The 14,315-nt window shown below is 23.2% G+C and overlaps 8 protein-coding genes across 8 annotated transcripts; 5 read left to right on the top strand and 3 right to left on the bottom strand.

Moving 5' to 3' along the window:
* The first annotated feature begins 1,989 nt into the window (after positions 1-1,989).
* On the top strand, positions 1,990-3,724 carry DICPUDRAFT_91938 (Rab GTPase). The gene is made up of 5 exons (XM_003287536.1): positions 1,990-2,095; positions 2,507-2,728; positions 2,897-3,063; positions 3,145-3,450; positions 3,532-3,724. The coding sequence occupies exons 2-5, from the start codon at positions 2,574-2,576 to the stop codon at positions 3,537-3,539; spliced, it is 636 nt and encodes a 211-aa protein (XP_003287584.1). The 5' UTR covers positions 1,990-2,095; positions 2,507-2,573; the 3' UTR covers positions 3,540-3,724.
* A 383-nt stretch (positions 3,725-4,107) lies between these two features.
* DICPUDRAFT_78430 (uncharacterized protein) lies at positions 4,108-4,953 on the top strand (the record flags this gene model as incomplete). The annotated part of the gene is made up of 3 exons (XM_003287535.1): positions 4,108-4,602; positions 4,669-4,780; positions 4,859-4,953. The coding sequence occupies 3 exons, from the start codon at positions 4,108-4,110 to the stop codon at positions 4,951-4,953; spliced, it is 702 nt and encodes a 233-aa protein (XP_003287583.1).
* Positions 4,954-6,185: 1,232 nt separating this feature from the next.
* On the top strand, positions 6,186-7,256 carry DICPUDRAFT_78429 (uncharacterized protein; the record flags this gene model as incomplete). Its single annotated transcript, XM_003287534.1, has 1 exon — positions 6,186-7,256. The coding sequence occupies one exon, from the start codon at positions 6,186-6,188 to the stop codon at positions 7,254-7,256; it is 1,071 nt and encodes a 356-aa protein (XP_003287582.1).
* Positions 7,257-7,294: 38 nt separating this feature from the next.
* Positions 7,295-7,852, bottom strand: DICPUDRAFT_54918 (uncharacterized protein; the record flags this gene model as incomplete). The annotated part of the gene is made up of 2 exons (XM_003287513.1): positions 7,295-7,689; positions 7,807-7,852. 2 exons carry the CDS (start codon positions 7,850-7,852, stop codon positions 7,361-7,363), a joined length of 375 nt encoding a protein of 124 aa, XP_003287561.1. The 3' UTR covers positions 7,295-7,360.
* Positions 7,853-8,607: 755 nt separating this feature from the next.
* On the top strand, positions 8,608-9,069 carry DICPUDRAFT_78427 (uncharacterized protein; the record flags this gene model as incomplete). The annotated part of the gene is made up of 1 exon (XM_003287533.1): positions 8,608-9,069. The coding sequence occupies one exon, from the start codon at positions 8,608-8,610 to the stop codon at positions 9,067-9,069; it is 462 nt and encodes a 153-aa protein (XP_003287581.1).
* An 85-nt stretch (positions 9,070-9,154) lies between these two features.
* Positions 9,155-10,612, bottom strand: DICPUDRAFT_97749 (uncharacterized protein). Its single transcript, XM_003287512.1, has 2 exons — positions 10,175-10,612; positions 9,155-10,055 (listed from the first exon to the last, which is right to left on the bottom strand). The coding sequence occupies exons 1-2, from the start codon at positions 10,239-10,241 to the stop codon at positions 9,211-9,213; spliced, it is 912 nt and encodes a 303-aa protein (XP_003287560.1). The 5' UTR covers positions 10,242-10,612; the 3' UTR covers positions 9,155-9,210.
* A 643-nt stretch (positions 10,613-11,255) lies between these two features.
* On the top strand, positions 11,256-12,887 carry DICPUDRAFT_32613 (uncharacterized protein; the record flags this gene model as incomplete). The annotated part of the gene is made up of 1 exon (XM_003287532.1): positions 11,256-12,887. The coding sequence occupies one exon, from the start codon at positions 11,256-11,258 to the stop codon at positions 12,885-12,887; it is 1,632 nt and encodes a 543-aa protein (XP_003287580.1).
* An 82-nt stretch (positions 12,888-12,969) lies between these two features.
* Positions 12,970-14,215, bottom strand: DICPUDRAFT_87647 (uncharacterized protein; the record flags this gene model as incomplete). Its single annotated transcript, XM_003287511.1, has 3 exons — positions 12,970-13,418; positions 13,502-13,822; positions 13,891-14,215. The coding sequence occupies 3 exons, from the start codon at positions 14,213-14,215 to the stop codon at positions 12,970-12,972; spliced, it is 1,095 nt and encodes a 364-aa protein (XP_003287559.1).
* Positions 14,216-14,315: the final 100 nt, after the last annotated feature.

The following is a 14,315-nucleotide window of genomic DNA, read 5'->3' as shown; positions in this document are numbered from 1 at the left end:
TTTATGGAAATTTTAAACCCATTTTTCGTTCCATAACTTTAAACCAAAGGGTCCCAAATTGGGAACCTTTCCAATTCTATAATCCCTATAAAAAATAAATTAATAAAAAATATTTAAATTATTTTAACTCCCAACACATCCAATAACTTTAAAATTTAAAAAAGGGAAAATCATAACCATTGCAATAACTTAATATAAAATTATAATTTTTTTAATTTAATAAGGTAAATTTCAAGTTTACCACCTTTTTAAAAAAACTTTAACCCCGTTGTCCAAGTTCTTTGAAAAATTTTCCCAGTAAAATTTTAAATTTTAAATTTTTTAATTTTTTTAAATTTTTTCACTTTTTTTAAAATTATTTAATTTTAAAAAATCGAATCAAGGAATTATTTTCAAAAAAAATAAAAAAACGACTGCTCATATATCTTTATCTTTACGAAACTTCTTAATATTTTGATACCTTTTAGTATTATACTGCAAAAAACAATAATTATTATATGTAATGTATTTTATATGTATTAATTATATTATTTCTTGACATTATTATAAATTAACCAATCCTAAATATAATGTAAAACGAAAATGTTAAAGTATACAAATAATATATTGAGTCCTATTTTATTTTTATTAAGTGAAATGTCAATAAGAATGATACTATTACTATTTTAGAAATTATATATTTTGGATATTGGCACCATTTTAATTAAATTAAAAGAAATTTAAGTTGTTAAGTATTTAAATTGAGATCTTGCCCCTCACACACACTCCAAAAACAATTTAATAAACCCAAACAAAGACCACAAGATAAATCAAATTTTCAAATAAAAATTTTATTATTATTTTTTTTTTTTTATATTTTTATTTTATTTTTTTTTTATTATTTTTTTTTAATTTTTTTTAAAAATTTTTGTTTTTTTTTTTGCTTTTTTTTTTTTATTTAAAATTTTTTTTTTTATTTTTTATATATAAATATTTTATTTATTAAACTTTATTTTTATTTCATTTTTATACTAGCAAATTAAAACGAGAACCATTCTTTAAAAAGGTTTCAATTTTTAAAAATCATTTAAAAAAGGTAGAATTATAAATATTAATTAAATAACAATAACAATAATAATAATTATAAAGATTAATCAGTTTTAGGTCTATGGATATGAATCCCATCTCTATCCTCATAAATTATCATAATATGACTCCATAATAACATTAAAATAAAAGCACAATGAATATTTAATAACAATAAATAACAAAAAAAAAGTTTGATTAGAATTTTTATCAATATATATTTTATAAAATATCTTATCTTTTTATTATCACCCATATCACCTATAACCATGGGCCCATTAATACAGCCAAAACACTCTATTAATCACTTTATCATTTCATAAAAAAATAATCATCAAATATTTGTTTATACTTTTAACACATTGTATTGTAATAGACCCGATTATATTTATATATTTATGTTATATATTAAAAACATCATTATAAACATTTTATAAATAAAAATTGTTTTTCTCATATTTATAATAATAATATTAATATAATTTAACAACAATAATAATAATAATAATTGACTTTATGTATTTTAAATAATATATTTAAATATATAAATATAAAAAAAAAAATAATAGCCATATCTATTAATAATAATAAATTTTTATTTTTTTTTTTTTTTTTTTTTTTTTTGTGTAATTTGAAAAAATAACAATTTTAATAAACACATTGTGTTCAATAGTATTACTATTTTTAATTATTTTTTAATTATTTTTTTAAGTGTGGGTAATAGAATAATAATAAAAATAATAAAATAACTTAATATAATTGTGTGAAAAATTTGATTTAATTTTATTTATTTTTTTAAATTATATTTTTTATTTATTTTTTATTTTAAAAATTTATATTATTATTATTTTTTTTTTTTGTTATTTAAATTTTTATTATAATATAAGTAATTTAAAAAAATATATATTTTTTTTTATTTTTTTTGTGTTTATATGTTAATAAATTTTTTTTCATTTACACAATATCAATCAAAACTATTTTTAAAAAAAATAATAAAAAGTATAATACACAGGAATAAATTTAGATAAATGTAGGACTTAATTTTATAACCTTTTTTTTTAAAAAAAAAAAACTTCAATGTTTTTAAGTTAAACACCATTAATTTGATATCTTTTTCAAAATTTTTTATTTAACTTTACCATAACATCCAACCACCTTTTTTTTTTTTATAAAAAAAGCCATTTGTTGTGTAAATTTTTTTTTTTTTTCACATAGTATTCGATTTTTTTTTTTAATTTTTTTTTTTTTAATTTTTTATTTTTTATTTTATTTTTTTAATTTTTTTTTCAAAAAAAAAACAATATCATCACAAAAAAAAAAAATCCGTTATATAAATTAAAACATTCACACCATAAATTTTTTACATAAAACCAACCTTTATAAAATTTTATATTAACCTAAAATTTTAAAATTTTTTTTTTTAAATTGTAACAATTAAAAGAATTTGTAATATTTAGTTCAACTATTTTTATTTTCAACCAAACTATATAATATAATTAAGAAAGAAAATGGCAACACCAGGTGCACCAGCTTCAAATAAATCAGCAGCTTACGATTATTTAATTAAATTACTTTTAATTGGTGATTCAGGTGTTGGTAAATCATGTTTATTATTACGTTTCTCTGAAGATTCATTCACACCAAGTTTCATTACTACTATTGGGTAAGTTACATAATAATAATAATTCTGCTTTTTGCAGTTGGACAGTAATTGATTATAATATTGAACTTTGTTATTGATCACACCATCATTACTCCAACTATAAAAAGCAATATTATTATTTAATCATATTACATTTATACTAATTTAATAAATTTCTCATAAAAATAGTATTGATTTCAAAATTCGTACAATTGAATTAGAAGGCAAAAGAATTAAATTACAAATCTGGGATACAGCTGGTCAAGAACGTTTCAGAACCATCACCACTGCTTACTATCGTGGTGCTATGGGTATCCTTTTAGTATATGATGTTACCGATGAAAAATCATTTGGCAGTATGGTCTATAAAAAAATTAATACGCATCAATTAAAAATATTCTAATTTTTTCTTTTTTTTTTGTTATTTATTATTCTAGATATTAGAAACTGGATTAGAAATATTGAACAACATGCTACAGATTCAGTTAATAAAATGTTAATTGGAAACAAATGCGATATGGCAGAAAAGAAGGTAGTTGATAGTGCAAGAGGTAAATCTCTCGCTGATGAATATGGTATTAAATTTTTAGAAACCTCTGCTAAAAACAGTATAAATGTAGAGGAAGCTTTCATCAGTTTAGCTAAAGATATCAAAAAGCGTATGATAGATACACCAAACGAACCACCACAATTACACAGCAAACCAGATCTTACCCAAAACCCTAATAATAAAAAAAGGGGATGTAAGTAGTTCAATAACATATTATATCAAAATATTTTTTTTTCATATATATTAATATAATTTTTTTTCAAACAATTTTTAGGTTGTTAGATTTTTTAATACTTTCTTATATTATAAAACCTCAAGTTAATTTAATTTATATACAACAATAATAAATAATAATAAATGATAATAATAATAATGATGTAATTCTGGAGCCAATTTTTTTTTTTAAAAAAAAAAAATAATTTAAAAAAAATAACAAAAAAAAAAAAAAAAAAAAACCAAAAAACAACAAAAAAAAGAGAAAAGATTATAAATAATGTTTTGATTTAGCATGTCCGCATCAAGTTAATTATTAATAGTTTTTTAAAATATAAATAAAAAAATATTTAAAAAAAAAAAGTAATAGCATTTATTTATTGTTTTTAAATTAAAAAAAAATATCTAAAAAGATTACTTTATTTTTACTTTCTTAATAAAATATAAATAATAGGATATAAGAAATATTAAATAAAATAATTGTTGATTATTATTTTGGATTTGCCTCCTTTTTCATAAATTTTTTAAAATTTAATTTTTATTTAAAATTTTTTTTTTTTTTTTTTTAATTTTTTTTTTAACAATATAATAATTTTTAAATACACAATTAATTAAATGTATCAACTTTATAAATAAAATGGATATTGACATTCAACAGCATTTAGATTTACAAACAAATAATCAAGTACAAATTGACCAAAATGTATTGAATAATAACAACAATACATTAACAGTTGATAATTGTAATCATATAGAAGCAAATACAATTGCTGATACAACTCCTGTGTCTAATAGCAATGATGTTGGAAATACAATAGATTCAATTAAGCCTTTGGATATAAATAATCAAGATGGTACGATGGCTTCAAACAGTGAACAGGCTAAATTAGATGTAATAGAAAATAGTGCAACAATAAAAAATATTGAAGATTGCCAAAAAAAAGAAGATAGTTACAAAGTTAATAGTCAAAACAATGATACTAATAGTATTGCCCATAATAGTAATACAAACAATATAAACGATAATACGAATGTTAATAATAATAATAATAATATTAATAATAGTAATAGTAATACAATCAAAAATGACAGTAAAAATAATAATGAAGAGTTATTAGAGGGATTCAAAGTTGTATGTAAAATTTTAAAATTTAATCTTATTATTAAATTTATTGACCAGTTTTTTTTTTATTCAAAGGAAATCGAATCATTGGAGAGCAGTTTACTTGAAAATGAATATGAACTTTCACATTTAAGACTTTTGCAATTGATCGAAAAACAAGGTCAAAATAAATTACAATACACCAATTGTAAGTAAATCATTTCATTATTTATATTAATATTATTACGATCTTATATTAATCATTTATTTTATGTATTATAAAAAGATATGAAGGATATTGAAATTCAAGATTTAAAAGAATCGCAACAAATTTCACGTCACCAAGAAATTTTAAAAATAAATGTAAGTTTAAATAGTTAATAGTTATAGCCTTTTTTATTTTATTTATTAACAAATTTTAATTTTTTTCATTATAGAGCGAAATGAATCAATATTTTGAAGAGACTAAAAAATATATTGAAAATCAAATTGAAATAAAGAATAGGGAAATTGAAGAGCTTCAAAATAAATATGATATAGATATAGATAATTATCAACAGTCAGTTAAACAGTTAAGATATGAAAATCAAAATTTAGAGATTTCTTTGCTGGGTTCAAAGAATCATATTATAGAAATAGAAGATCAACATTTAGATTCAGTGTCAGAGCTTAAAGAGTCATTCCAAAATCAAATTAAAACAATTAATGAACATCACTTACAAATTTTACATATTAAAGAACAAGAAATTTCAAAGAATGAAGAGCAATTGCAAAATTTAAAAGAGAAATATTCAAATTTAAAAAAACAAATGGAGAAATTAAAGAGTGAACATAGGGACCAAATTGCACAGTTGGAAAAAAGTAAAGGTGAGGAAATTTCAAGTATTAATGAATCAAAGGATCAGGAAATTGAAGAGTTGAACGATACAGTTTCAAGATTAAAACTCGAGTTATCACAGGCTACAGGTCATCAACAAGGTAAACGTGATGAGCAGTTACAGTCATTAAGAGATGAAGTATCGAAATTAACTGAAAAGAATTCATCACACAAGAAATCAATCGAGAAATTAAAAGGAGAGCATAAGGATCAAATTCGTCAATTAGAGAAGAGTCGAGGTGAAGAAATATCAAATATCAACGAATCAAAGGGTCAAGAAATTGCAGAGTTGAATGAAGTCATTTCAAAGTTAAGAGTAGAGTTATCCCAAACCACAGGTCATCAACAGGGTAAACGTGACGAACAGTTGCAATCATTAAGAGAGGAGGTTTCTAAATTAACTGAAAAGAATTCATCGTATAAGAAATCAATTGATAAGCTTAATAAAGAGAATGAAAAATTAATAAATGAACAAAAGGAGCAATTTAAAGAACAATTAAGCCAACTTGAACAGTCAAAGAATAAAGAAATATCACAATTAAAAATTGAAATATCTCAAACTACAGGCCACCAACAAGGTAAGCGTGACGAGCAATTGCAATCATTAAGAGAAGAGGTTTCTAAATTAACTGAAAAGAATTCATCGTATAAGAAATCAATTGAAAAGTTAAACAAGGATTTAGAAGTTGTACCAATTTTAAAAGAAAGAAATGAAAGATTAGTTAAAGATAGTGAAATGAAACAATTAATGTTTGATTCAAACATGGATAGCTCAAAACAAGAGGTTGCCTCACTTAGGGATCAGGTTTCAAAATTATTATTGAAATTAAACAATAACAGTTTTAATAATGGATATAATAGTTATAATTCAAATTTAAATATGAATCATAATAGCAATAACGATATAAATGATGTCAAAGTTAATTATGGTCAAGAAAATAAAACACAAAAAGATTCATATGAAGCATTTGACCAAATAATAAATAAAACTAGAAACAAAAGAAAAGTCATCGAAGATGAAGAAGAGGAGGAGGAAGATAGAGAGGAAAGAGTTGTTAAAAAGAAACCAACCAGATCAAATTTGAAAAAGAAAGAAGATACCAAAGAGGAACAAGAGCAACACACAGATGAAGAGCAAGAGGAAGAGGAAAAAGAGGAAGAGAAACAAAAGAAAACAAAAGGTAGACCAAGAAAAAATTCCCAATCAGAACCAGCACCCACAAATCCCAAAAAGAGATCGACATCAAAAAGAGTTTCAGAGGACGAAGAAAATCAACATGAACAGCAACAAGAAGAAAAGCCCAAAAAAAGGGGTAGAGTTTCAAAAAAGGAAAAAGAAGAGCATGAAAAATTAGAACAAGAAAAATTTGAAAAAGAAAAACAGAGGTTAAAAAAAGAAAAAGAGGACAGAGAAGAACAAGAAAAATTAGAAAGAGAAAGGGAAAGAGAAAGAGAAACAGAAAGAGAGAGAGAAAGAGAGAGAGAAAGAGAAAGGGAAAGAAAAGAAAAGGAAAAAGAAAAAGAAAAAGAAAAAAAGCAAAAACAAAAAGAAAAGGAAAGAATAGAACAAGAAAGAGCTGAAGCAGAAAGATTGGAAAAAGAAAAAAGACAAAAAGAAAAAAGACAAAAAGAAAAAGAAAAGAAAGAAAAAGAAAATAGATTAAATCAAGAGAATAATAAAGAAAATATAAATAGTAATAGTAATAATAGTATTGGTACAGCTACATCCAGAGGATTTAAAGATATTCACGACATTTTAAAACAAAAAAAATTAGTTATACCCAAATTATCAAATATGAAAAAATAATAGCTTTGTAAATAAATAAATAATAGTTTTTTTTTTTTAAATAGTAAATATTATTTTTATTTCTTTTTTTTTTATTGTTGTTTTTAATTTAGTTTAATAATTGATTAAACTTTAGTGTCGTGGACTGTTGTTGTTTTTTCATGTTCAACAGTTTTGCTACCATCAAGGTTTTCATGAACTTTTTTGGTCTCAGTGGTTTTAACTGTGCCATCTGGATGGTATTGTAATTTCTCTGGAAGTGATTCATTTATAGCATGGCTAAATTCACCGACTTTTTCTTTTGAAAATTGAAAACCTTCAGATGCTTTTTCTTTGGAGTATTCGTAACTTTCATTGGCTTTTTCTTTGGTAAATTCCCATCCTTTATTTAAATAGTCTTTACCATGGTGTGCAATATCTTTTAAATGATCCATAAAACCTCCATTTGATGTTGCTTGGTATTTTAAAAATTTAATTATTTAATATAGAAAAAAAGATTTGTTAGAGATACCTTTGGATTTTATTAAAAACATAAAAAAAATTAAGATATAAAAAATATTTTAATATTTACTTGTGGTGGTTGTGGTTGTTTCAACTTTATGAGTTGTATTATCCATTTTTTATTTATATATCTATTGAATAAATAATTCTATAAAATAAAATGAAAAAAAAATTTATTTTATAGCTTTATTAAAAATCATTTTGGTATTTTAAATTAATAATTTAATTTAAAAAATAATAAATTATTTTTTTTTAAAATTCTTTTTTTTTTTTTTTTTTTTTTTTAATTTTTTTTCTTAAAAAGGAAAATTGTTATAGTTGAATAATTATTGCATAATATAAAACCTATGTAAAGATAAATTAAACAAAAAATACTAATTTTTAATAAAGGAAAAATAAAAAAATAAAATATTATATATTAGTATTTATATTTATTTTTTATCATACATTCTTAAAAACATTAAATAAATTTAATCCTCTTTTAAAAAGTGAAATAATATTATTTTATTATAATGATGATCAGGTGTTAAATTTAATCATTTGATTTAATATACATAAAAAAAATAAACCACATTTTTTTTTTAATTTGTGGGGTGATGATTATTTATAAATAAATAAATATGTGTGTGGGTGATAGTTTTTTTATATTTGATATATTATAATTTTTTTAATATTTTTGTTTTTTGTTTTTTTTGTTTTTTTCTTTTTTTTTTTTATTATTAATAATACAGGGTTTATAAATTAAAAAAAAAAATTAACTTTCATTATTTTTTATTATATATTTATATATATACATAATACAAACTTTTTTATAGTTCATTTTCATTCTATTTTGTGCATTAACATTTTATTAAGGTTTATATAAAAAAAAATGATTCACAATAATACAAAAATTTGTTTCAAAAAATTTGAAGTAATTTTCGAAGAGCGTCCAGAAGGTACAGAACTCACTATTCCAATAGAAGTAGGAAGCGGAAGAGTAGATATAACGTCAAAACCATTTAATGCAAAAGGAGGGTGCCATTACAAAATTATATTGGGCTATATGGTTAGCGAACCATTAAATGATTTACAAATCCATATTCATACTTTTAAAAAATCAATGCCATTTGGAAGAGATGTTCAAAAAATTGGTGAGGTACATGGTAATTCAAATAATTTAGAATTTTTATTCCCATCATTTGGTTGGGAGCAACCTTCTAGTCAATCATCTTCAATGGGTGAATACACAATCAAAATGTACTTCAAAGATGGTAAAGATAATGAATTGGCCACTTTCTTTTATTCATTCAATGTAACCCCAGATTGGGTTAATGTATTACCAACTAATTAAAACTAAATAAACAATATTGAATTTTTTTTTATTATAAAAAAGGAAAGATAATAAATTTATAACATGTGTAAAAGATTTTATTTTTAAAAAAAAAAAAATTAAATTAGGTTTTTATTGATTGTTTTTTTGTAAGGTTAGAGTTTAGTTAGAGTTTTTCTTAGGTCTTCCTCTACCTTTCTTTTGGATTTTTTCATTAGCATTATTTACAGAGTCTTTGGTAGCTTCAGCTGCATGATCAATGGCATCTTTTGTATCATGGGCAACTTCATTACATTTTTCACATACTGCATCCTTTTGTTCAGCAGTCCAATGTTCACATTTCTTTATAGTTTCATCTGCAGTTTCCTTAGCATCTTTAGCTAATTCATTGGTTTTTTCTTTGGCTTCTTCGGCCAACTCTGTTGTTTTTTCTTTTGCATCTTTAGCTGCTTCATTTAATTTTTCACCAGCTTCATGTGTTTTTTCTTTTGCATCTTTAGCTGCTTCATTTAACTTTTCACCAGCTTCATTGGTTGCTTTCTTTGTAGCTTCAGCAGCATTGTGGGCAGTTTCTTTGGCATCTTTGGAGAGTTCAGCACATTTATCACATACTGCATTCTTTTGCTCAGCTGTCCAATGTTCACATTTCTTAACTGTTTCTTCTGTATTCTCTTTAGTGACGTGCATTATTTCTTCTGTTTTCTTCTTTAGATTTTCTACACCTTCAGTGACAACAGTGGCAGCATTTGCACCCATTTCTTTTGTCTTTTCAAGAGCTGGTTGTATTGATTCTGATACATAGTGTAGACCATTGTTAAATGCAGTTGCAGTTGCATTTAAAGCATTTGCAGTTGCATCTTTAGTGGCATTTAAAGCGTTCAATGTGGCATCTTTAGTAGCATTTAAGGCATGAGTAGTACCTTCAGCAAGATGGTGAGCAGTTTCATTTAAATCTGTCTTTAATTTTTTAGCATCATTTTGAAGGTCTGTTTCATTAGCTCTTTTACCTATATAATAATAAAAAAAAATATAAAAAAAAAATAAAAAAGATATTAATATATATAACATTTGATTATTATTAATTAAAATAATTTTTTCATTTATTTTATATTATTATTTTACATACCTGGTTCATTCATATTTGCTGTGTTTGAAGTTGAGGATTTATCTCCTGGGTGAACTGATGAAGACATGTTTTAAATTTTTGAAAATATTAATTAAAAAATTTTTAAAGTTTAGATTTATATATATATAAAACTTATTTATATATTTGGTTTGTTGAAATAAAGTAAAAATAAAAAATAAAAAAAAACTATGAAGTTGGATTTTGTGGTAAAAAAAAAAAATATAAAATAAAATTAAATTTGTTATTATTTTTGATTTTAATAGATTAATTATTATTTTTTAAATCAAATTAAATTAGAATATGTATATTTATAATTTAAATTTAAATTATTAAAAAATAATTAATAAAAAATAAAAATAAAATAAAATAAAATTATAAAAAATAAAAAAAATAAAAAAAAATAAAAATTAAAAATATTAATATTATAATTAAGGTAATAATAAAAAAATAATAATAATTATAATTATACTAATAATTATAATAAATAAATTCATACAAAAAAAAAAAAAAAAAAATTTTTCATTATTTTAATTTTTTTTTTATTATAATAATCATTAGTTTATTTATAACGACAAGATTCGAATTTTTAACAGCAAAAAAAAAATACATTATTCATAAGTATAATTATTTTAAAATAATTATTTTTTTATTTTTTTTATTTTTTTTTTTTAAAAAGGAAATTTTAAATTAACAAATAATTAAATTAAATTTAAATAAATGTAAATTTGAAAATAATTATTTTTTAATCTTTTTTTTTGTGGGTGTGTTAAAAATTTGTAAAGATAAATTGTGTGTTCTATTTTAATCTTTCAAGGAATATAATTATTTTTTTTTATAAAGAATATAAATATTTATAAATATTTATAAATATTTATAAATATTTAAATTAATGATGATATAAATCATGTTTGTGGAAGTGAACCTGGGGAAAAATTAATTGGGGTTATTTTTTACTTTTTTTTTACTTTTTTTTTATTTTTTTTTTATTTTTTTTTTCTTTTATTATTTTTTTAGTTTCATTGGAAAAAAAAAAAAAAAAAGATATTTTTTTTTTGAATTTTTTTTAATTGATGATTGAAAAATGGATACAAACTATCATATTTTTTCAGATAGAAACAAAAATAATAAAGAAAAGATTATAGAAAGTACACCAACTTCAGTAAAATACGAATTACCACCAGTTGTATTTTTAAAAGATGAAGATAGAATTAACGAACACCCACTAGTAAATAAAGAATACACAGATGACGACAAAAGATACATGGAATTAATGTTTAGTTATTTCAAAGAGTTTATGAGACTACACAAAACCAATTCATTATTTAAAAAATCAAACTCAATTAATAAAGATAGACCACATTTCAGCGTAACTTTAGATGGTAATGAAAAACTACGTTGTATTTTAAATAACTACCCAAGAGCATTGGAAATGCAAAAGTTTTGTTGTGTAGGTTTCTTTGGTACTAGAAGTTTAGATAATTCAAAACTCCCCGAGATCATTCAAAGCGATGACGCATTGGTTAGCGCCCTCCCAGAGTTCCCAAAGATATTAGCATATGTCACCATTCAAAGGGATATACCAGAATCTGAAGAGCACCTTTCACATCTTCCAAGTAGAAGTATGTTTAACTATGGCAATATTGTTATCATTGAAGATTTTAACGTGGTTAACGAATGGAGAAATTTTACAGTTCACAAAGATGCAAATCAATATTTATCACCACTTTATTATCATTTAGTTCGTATCCATAATGCTCAGATTGCCATTCCATCTTCATCATTTTCCCAATATTTAGAAGATGACAGTTCAAAAAATCAACTTATTCCTGAAATCTCATTTGTTAGAACCAAATACTATTCATTTACTCCAGATGGCAAGGTTAACTTTAGAGGCTTAAGGGAGTACAAAGAAATTAGATTCGCATCATTCCTTAGTTCAAATGCCCAGGATTTCTACAGTGCCGTTGTTGAATCGATTGCAAAGAAATTCAATATCAATGCTAAATTCATTGATGTTTATTCAGAGATGGAAAAAGATAAACATCCAAACATGTCAGAAAAACCACATAAACTCATGGCTCAATATGGTATCGATTTCGCATTTATGTGTGGTTTATCGTATGCTTTAGGGGATCATATTTTAGAACCATTGGTATCACCAGTTAGAACCGAGTCGATATACCAACAACAGCCACAGTACTATAGCTTTTTAGTTGTTAGATCAGATAGCGGTATCGACTCTTTACACAGCGCAAAAGGGAAGGTGTTTGGTTACAACGAAAAAGAGTCTTATTCAGGCTACCAAATTTTAGAAAGGCATCTTTTAGACAATCTTTTATCAAAATCAATCGATAACTACTTTAGCAAAACAATTAAAACCACAAGCCACTTAAAATCAATCGAGGGTGTTTTAAATGGTCAATTCGATATTGCTTCAATAGATTCTACAGTATATGATGCCGAGCTATTAAATGGGGAATCAAGAAAGCAAGAGCTATTAAACAATACCAAAATCATCGGTATATTGGGTCCATCAACCATGCCACCACTCGTTGCTAAAAAGTATTCACTTTTCTTTAATGATTACCATAAGGAAATTCAATCATATCTCACATCAGACGAATTTAAAGAATCGTTAAAACCATTATTATCAAATAGAAACTATTTAGAATTTAAAAAAGTTTTATCTGAAAATTTTAATAGTTTTAAATAAAGAAACTAAAAAGATATATTATATTATTTAAAAATTTTCGAATAGTTTATTTTTTATTTTATTGTTTTCATTTTTTATTTATTTATCTTTGTGCTCTAATTTGGTCCTTGTATCTTTCCGAATAGGGTATTATTGTATCTGGGATTTGGGTGAATGGAATAATGTTGGTCGATGAGCAAACTCTTGGGTGTGATGGTTGGTATTGAATACAACTCATATCTTTATTACAAGTTGTAGAGGTACATCTTTCAAATTCGCATTGTTGGCTTGTTTCATTACAATATTGATTGAATAGACAAAATCCACCTAAACATGGTACACCATCACCTGGACTGGAGGGTTTCCATTCTATACATAACCCACCCCATCCAAATTTATCACATTTCCAATCTTTAGGACACTTGCTACAGTTAAATATTTCTGATATAAAATCTATATCTTGAGGTAAACAATCTGCATTTGAAAATACCCCTTTGCCACATACAAATTGGTTTGGGCATTTAACATTATCACAGTTAGCATTGGGACTATCTATATTGTTGTTTTAAAATTGTTAGAACTTTTGAAATAATATAAATAAAATTATATTATATAATTTATATATAAAATATTACCATTAATTTCAATTTTTTTAAAACATGAAACTATATCTAAACCTTTTAATGGCAAGCATTCGGTTCCAGCTATACATTCAACTAGATCGCATTTTGAGGGTAAACAAGTTTCTTCATCTGCGATATATCTACAGTTAAATCCTTCAGGGCATTGGGCATCGCAATTACCTCTTCCATGAGATATATTTGACATTAATAGTTTTGTAAAGTCTGAACAAATAGGTTGTGGTTGGCAACAAGGTGATGTGGATTCGCAATTAGCAATAGGTTGATAAATACAACTTAAACCCTTTGCTTCACAACCAATATCCTTGCATGTCTCTATTATTTTAAAATAAATTATTAATAAATATTTTTAATTAAAACCTAATATTTTTAAAAATAGTTACCATTTGGTGGCGGATAAATGTTAAAGCCAGGTATAGAGTTTAACGGACCATATAATTCGAATATTATACCTGTTTGTATATTTTTTATACAGTTTGTTACTTTATCTTTTTTATTTGAAACATAATCTACCGCACTATCCATATCTACACATAAACCTGTTTGACCTGCACAACAGCTTTTCAATATTAAAGGAATACAATTGGGATACGAAGCCAAACATAATTCTGGGTCCAAAGTTTCGCATTGAAACAAACCATTTATTTTATAAACAATTAATAATATAAATAATATTAAAAACAAATATTTATATTTATATAAAAACATTGTTCCATAGTGAAATTTTTAAAAATATTATAAAAGATGAAAAAACAAAATAAAAATAATGACAACACACCAAAAAAAAAAAAAAAAAAGAAATAATAAA

Source organism: Dictyostelium purpureum, assembly GCF_000190715.1.
Source record: "Dictyostelium purpureum unplaced genomic scaffold DICPUscaffold_103, whole genome shotgun sequence".
Classification (NCBI taxonomy): domain Eukaryota; phylum Evosea; class Eumycetozoa; order Dictyosteliales; family Dictyosteliaceae; genus Dictyostelium; species Dictyostelium purpureum.
The sequence above is the reverse complement of the archived record's forward strand: the minus strand, read 5'-3'. Positions and strand labels throughout refer to the sequence as shown.

What these genes read in the sequence shown, in the direction of transcription:
- DICPUDRAFT_97749 (XM_003287512.1), bottom strand. Translation starts at nt 10,241, where the DNA reads ATGTCTTCATCAGTTCACCCAGGAGATAAATCCTCAACTTCAAACACA. An exon ending in AGCAAATATGAATGAACCAG is followed by an intron (nt 10,056 to 10,174) that starts GTATGTAAAATA and finishes ATTATTATATAG; the next exon opens with GTAAAAGAGCTAATGAAACA.
- DICPUDRAFT_91938 (XM_003287536.1), top strand. Translation starts at nt 2,574, where the DNA reads ATGGCAACACCAGGTGCACCAGCTTCAAATAAATCAGCAGCTTACGAT. An exon ending in AGTTTCATTACTACTATTGG is followed by an intron (nt 2,729 to 2,896) that starts GTAAGTTACATA and finishes TCATAAAAATAG; the next exon opens with TATTGATTTCAAAATTCGTA. An exon ending in CGATGAAAAATCATTTGGCA is followed by an intron (nt 3,064 to 3,144) that starts GTATGGTCTATA and finishes TTATTATTCTAG; the next exon opens with ATATTAGAAACTGGATTAGA.